The 6,086-nt window shown below is 55.8% G+C and overlaps 1 protein-coding gene across 1 annotated transcript in view; it reads right to left on the bottom strand.

Moving 5' to 3' along the window:
• Nucleotides 1–852: 852 nt before the first annotated feature.
• SNRNP40 (small nuclear ribonucleoprotein 40kDa (U5)) overlaps nucleotides 853–6,086 on the bottom strand; it is a gene marked incomplete at both ends in the record, with an annotated part of 9,152 nt that continues 3,918 nt past the window's right edge. Inside the window, 3 exons of the mRNA XM_010136896.1 lie at nucleotides 853–956; nucleotides 4,965–5,026; nucleotides 5,455–5,537. Coding sequence (XP_010135198.1) covers nucleotides 853–956; nucleotides 4,965–5,026; nucleotides 5,455–5,537 — 249 coding nt within the window. The remainder of the gene's footprint in view (nucleotides 957–4,964; nucleotides 5,027–5,454; nucleotides 5,538–6,086) is intronic.

Genomic DNA, 6,086 nt, shown 5'->3' with positions numbered 1-6,086 from the left:
CAGGCCTGGAGAGGGTTTTAATGCTTTATAGCCAAGCGAGTGACCGGCACGGAGCAGCTCAGCAGAACATGACTGCAAAGCAAGCACTGCACTCCCCAGCACAGCCTGCTCCAGCAGCCAGGGCAGTGAATAACCAGGAACAAACCCGTAACTCAGGGCCCGGCTGTAGGGCCCGTCATCCTCGGCACCACCCAGCTCTTGGCTGCGTGTCAGGGCCGACTCAGGTGAAATTCTGGCTGGAGGAACGTGGTGACCTGGCTGATGGTGAGAGTGTTTCCACAGAGACAGCAGCACCCTGCAGTCCCTCCCGGGCTGCAGAAACTCTTACAAAACCTGCTCTTGCTAACACACGGTGGGTAAAATGGCTCTGAAAAAGCCACCACCGGCATTGTCTCACCCAGCACTGACATGTGGTGCCATGGGCTGGACACCTCTAGAATGGGGACAAAACCCACTGCACCAAGAGCCTTCTCTTCTTCCTACAGCTTCTTGATAAGGTCAGAGAGCCCAGGCTGAGACATGCTGCCAGCAGACCACTCTCCTCCCCAAATGTATTGTTACATCCCTGGTGTCCAAACCCAGGTACCCCCAAACCTTTTCTTGTGGCCCTCAGGAAGTCTGGACAAGCCCCAGGCCGCAGCAGCCAGGCCGTGGCTCACGGGCACCCACTGGTGACCACCAGCCCAGAGCACCAGCACCCTGCTGCTGAAAGGGTGTCCCCACCCAGGTCTCCCCGGGGCAGGACACCGAAGCCAAGCCCCCGTGCTCAACAGAGGCTGTTTGTCAGCAGATCAGTGGTTCAGCCAGCCCTGACACTATTCCCCAAGTGGACTCAAGGTGGGAAGAACTTACTGATGGGCTCCTCCGGGTGGAAAGCCAGTTCATTCACCGACCCAGCATGGCCTGGCAGCTTGTACAAAATCCTCCTGGACGTGGTGTCCCACACGTAGACAAACCTACAAGAGAGAGATGTTGAGTTTGAGATGGGAAAGCAGCTGATGGTTCCCAACCCAGGCTGAGGCAGATGCAGCTCTTACTGTGGAGAAAATCAGCGTAGGGTGTGGGGAAGGGGGGTCTCACCCGCTCACAGACCTGCCTCCAAGCCCTGTGGTCACTCTTGGTTCGGGGTGGCAAGTGGAGAGGAGGAGCCCAGTGCTCCCCCAACACCTGCTGCAGCACCATCCCTCAGAGCCAACAGCATTATCAAGGGATTTCCTTGTGCGGTGCCATTACAGTCATGGTCCACTTCCCAGCATTATTAGGGGGCTGATCAGACCACAGAATCGTTTGGGTTGAAAAAGATATTCAACTTTCCCCGTTCCCCAGCAGTGCCAGGTCCCCACTGACCCCTGGCCCTCAGCACCATCTCCACACGGCTGCTGGCCCCTGTCCCTCAGCAGCACCTCCACACGGCTGGGAAACCCTCCAGGGATGGGGACTCCACCACTGCCCTGGGCAGACTGGGACAGGCTGGGACAACCCCGACGGAGCAGAAATGTCTCCTCAGGGACAACCTCAACCTGCCCTGGGACAACTGGAGGCCGGTTCCTCTTGTCCTGTCGCTTGTTCCTGGGGAGCAGAGACCGACCCCGCTCTAGCTGCACTCTCCTGTCAGGGAGTTGTCAGAGCCAGAAGGTCTCCCCGGAGACTCCTTTGCTCCAGGCTCAACCCCCCCAGGTCCCTCAGCTGCTCCTCAGTGCGTTGTGCTCCAGACCCTGCCCCAGCTCTGCTGCCCTTCTCTGGACATGCTCCAGCCCCTCGGTGTCCTGGCAGTGAGGTAACAAAACTGTACCTGGGATTCGAGGTGTGGCCTCACCAGTGCGCAGGTCAGGAGGATAATCCCTGCCCTGCTCCTGCTGGCCACACCAGTGCTGGCACAAGCCAGGATGCTGTTGGCCTTCTTGGCCACCTGGGCACACTGCTGGCTCCTCTCTAGCTGCTGTCACCAACACTCCCAGGTCCTTCGCCCTAGGCAGTTTCCAGCCGCTCCTCCCCCCAGGCTGGAGCGCTGCCAGGGGTTGTTGTGACCCACTTCTGTACTGGCTGTCACCAACACCCCCAGTTCCTTCGCCCTAGGCATTTTCCAGCCGCTCCTCCCCACAGCCTGGAGCGCTGCCAGGGGTTGTTGTGACCCAAGTGCAGGACCCGGCACTTGGCCTGGTTAAAGCTCAGCCCACTGGCCTCAGCTCATCGATCCAGCCTGTCCGTAATCCCTTTGTGGAGCCTCCCTCAAGGAGATGGTTGCACCAAGTCCTTTGATGAACGTCCTGCAGGCCTTGCTGCAGATTCCCACCGTAGGAGTGAGTGGGATTTTTAATACATCAAAAGGAGAAGAGCCCTGAGCCACATCCCACAGCCCAGGCGAAGCGATGCTGTGCAGAACCCTGTGTTCTGCCTTCCAGAAACTGGCCTCACCACACAAAATAGCATTTGTTACACAGTTCACAGCTCTGCAAGAAACATCAGAGCTGGGGAAAGCTGCCAGGCTGGGGTTACACTCACTTTGCCTTCTCATTCTTCTCTTCAGGGAGGTGCCTGGCAGCTAAAACAAAACCTGCTGGGGCAGGAAAGGGAGTTGGCTGCAGGGGGTGAAGGCAGAGGGGACAGCCCATAAAACATGTGTAAATCCGTCTACCACATCATGCTCCTCCAAAGGAAGGTGGCTGCAAAGGCCACTGTGCACCCCATGTCCCGCCTGCATGGATTCAAGACACTCTGGGGACCAACAGCCTTTCGCCAGCCCCAGCTCCAATACCAAGTGTTTCAGGCTTGTGTGGTGCCACCAAGAGGCTCCTCAGGTTCATCTCCTCCTTTCCACCCGCCACGGCTTTGCAGACCAGATGAAGAGCAAGGTTTGCTTGTACAATGAGCCTGTCTTTCAGCTGAACCACAGCTGAGCTTCTTTGCCCCCAGAAAAAGCACGGAGTCGTTTATAAATGCTGATGGATAGATGGAGAGGACCCTGGATCCCCGCCCTGGGCAGAGCTGCTTTGGCAGCACCACTCCTTTGCAGGCTGGTGCGATTCTTTGACTTGTGTTTTAATTTGGCATTGCAAAGCAGGCGAGCACTCGAAATAGCTGGATTCACTAAAACCCTCCTGCAAGGCTCAACGGCAACAAAACCATCTCAGGAATCGTCCCTCCAACACACACCCTCCACAGAGCGCAGAAGGAAAGCGCAGTCATCGGGGGAATCATCATCAGACTCATGAAACGTGTTTCATCTTGCTTTGCGTTCCCAGCAGAAACCCCTCCTCGAAACACAACTGAAAAGCTCAGAGACAGCAAGGAGGTTCGCGTGGCCTCATCTGCGCTGCCCCGGGCCCTGGCCACGTGCTCTTCCCCACCGCTGTCACAGTGAAGCTGCAGCAGCACCCACGGAACCGACCCAACGCCTGACCCACATGGAGCAGCCTCAGCAGTCACTGCGCTGGGGAGGCCCCGCTCCCGCTGGACAGCAGGAGCTGCAGCTCTCCCTCTGCTCTGTCAGGAGCTCATTAATGTGCTGATCACTACTGCTCCACCCTGGACTCCGGCCCGCAGGAATTCCTGTCTCGATGTCACCGAGTGTCTGGATCTGCTCCAGCCGACTTGGTATCCTTCACTGTGACCTTCAGAGTCCGGCAGGGACCCTCTGCAGGTGTCCTCCCTCTACCCCTTTCACTCCTCACTTGCCTTAGGTTACAGAATATCTCATTTAAAAGTCCAATATATGCTAATTTAGTCAAGTCTTCATTTCTTCTTACTCATTAATTATAGTAAGGCTCAGGAATGATCCTCAGAACACCACTGGTGCCTCCTGCCAGCCGCCACACAGCCATTTAACTGGAACTGTGGTCCTTATCAGTACACCCCCGCACCACACAACCCTCCCCAGACTCCCTGCATCTCAAAGGCTCTCACAAGCACCTGCAGTACCATCACAAGGGACCTTGGTTACCAACAACCACCTCCCTGTCACCCTCTGGATCTTGTGGCTGAACATGAGCAGTGACACGAAGAGAGCTCTGTCAGCTTCTGACAAGGAGGACTGGGGGGTGCTGGTGGGGGAAAAGCTGGACATGAGCCACCAACATGCCCTCATAGCCCAGAAGCCAACCATGTGCTGGGCTCATCCCCAGCAGTGTGGGCAGCAGGTCAGGGAGGGGATCCTGCCCCTCTGCTCTGCTCTGGGGAGACCCCCCTGCAGGGCTGGGGTCAGCTCGGGGCTCCTCAGCCCAGCAAAGACATGATGCTTCTGGAGCGGGGCCAGAGGAGCCCCAGGAGTGACCAGAGGGTGGAACCCTCTGCTGGGAGGAGAGGGGAGAGAGCTGGCGGGGTTCAGCCTGCGGAGAGCTGGCGGGGTTCAGCCTGGAGCAGAGAAGGCTCCAGGGAGACCTTAGTGCAGCCTGTCAGTGCTGCAAGGGGCTGTCAGAAAGCTGGGGAGGGGCTGTGCAGCAGGGGCTGTGGGGACAGGACAAGGGGTGATGGGTTACACTGACAGAGGAAGATTTAGGTTAGATGTAAGGAAGAAACTCCTCACTGTGAGGGTGGTGAGCCCCTGGCCCAGGTTGCCCCGAGAGGTGGCAGAAACCCCATCCCTGGCCCCATGGCAGGTCAGGTTGGCCCTTGGTGCTCTGAGCACCCTGCTCTGGGTGCAGATGTCCCTGCTCCCTGCAGGGGTTGGACTGGGTGAGCTTTAGGGTCCCTTCAACCCAAACCAATCTGTGATCCCATAATTCTACAAGAAGATTTTACAGCTATCAGGTGCTTCTGTGCTGACACAAGGCGATATTAACCCATTGCTATTGCAGTCAGGGCAGACGATGCTCATGGAACACCCGTGAACACAGAGGGTTTTTTGGCTTTTCACAACTCTACACAATGCTCTGAGCTCTCAGGTTCATTTCAGATGTCCTCGAGCTCATCCCAGTAGAGCTTGCAGAACTTGGGGTTGATGGTAACAGAACACAGGGATAACTCACCTGTCAGCCGAGCCCCCGGCGATTTTACTCCCATCTGGGGACCAAGAGCACCTTAGAAGATTCTGAAAGAAAAGAACGTGCACAGATCTATTTCCAATGGAAGATTGAGTTTTCCCCTTCTACTTGAATTAAAATCACCCCGAGACTTTAAATATCACGAGCACCACTTTAATGATCTCCCTTCAGACGAGGGGATGGTAATTACAGAGTTTATTTTATTGCTGGAAACATCCAGTGCCTTGTTATTTCACACAAAGTAGAGAGTAAACGTAGAAAATACTTAATTTACAGCTAATTATAGCTGAACCAAGGAAAGATCTCTTGTAACTGCGGTTCTAATTGGAATCCCACTTTGTGCATTAATCTTTCTTTGAGTTCTTGTTTAGAGGCTTCCTGGTTTAAACTCGTATTCAAAAAACCATTTACAGAATAGTTAACAGCAGCAGCAGCATGTTACAGACCACCACGTGTCGGGCTGCAGGACACTCACCTTTTCAAAATTATGTACGTTCCCCTGGAAGATCTTCACACATCTCTCCTTTGGGGCGAAGGGCCGCACATCCCAGATGCGAACTGCAACAGAGAGCACCTGGCGGTGAGTGGAGGGTGGTGCCAGAACGCTGCTGCTCCTCTGACGTGCCTCTAACGAGCACAGATCTGGTGGTGCTCCCTGTTCAACTTGTGCCTGTGTTTGCCCGCAGGGAACCCGCAGCTCTGCCCCACAGAAAGCTTTGAAGGGTCAGATGCAGAAATTTGTAATGACACCAAGATCACTGAAACGGGAGGGGAAACCCCAGGACAAGTGGTGCCCGGAGCAGCCACCAGCTCCCAACACAAACATCTGCTTTATTCTAACACACTCCATGATGACTGGCTGGGTGGGTGAGAGGGGAGCAGTGGCTTTGGACACCTTCTTCCAGAACATTCCCATGGGGAAGCTCAGGAAGGAGGGGCTGGAGGAGTGGGCAGTGAGGTGGATCAAGAACTGGCTGGAGGACAGAGCTCAGAGGGTCGTGATCAGCAGCACAGGCTCTAGTTGGAGGCCTGTAGCTCGTGGTGTTCCCCTGGGGTCAGGACGGGGTCCAGGCCTGTTCAACACATACATCAGTGACCTGCGTGAAC

This window comes from Buceros rhinoceros, unplaced genomic scaffold (assembly GCF_000710305.1).
Source record: "Buceros rhinoceros silvestris isolate BGI_N320 unplaced genomic scaffold, ASM71030v1 scaffold22845, whole genome shotgun sequence".
In the NCBI taxonomy this organism is placed as follows: domain Eukaryota; kingdom Metazoa; phylum Chordata; class Aves; order Bucerotiformes; family Bucerotidae; genus Buceros; species Buceros rhinoceros.
This window is presented reverse-complemented; position numbering and strand designations above follow the sequence as displayed.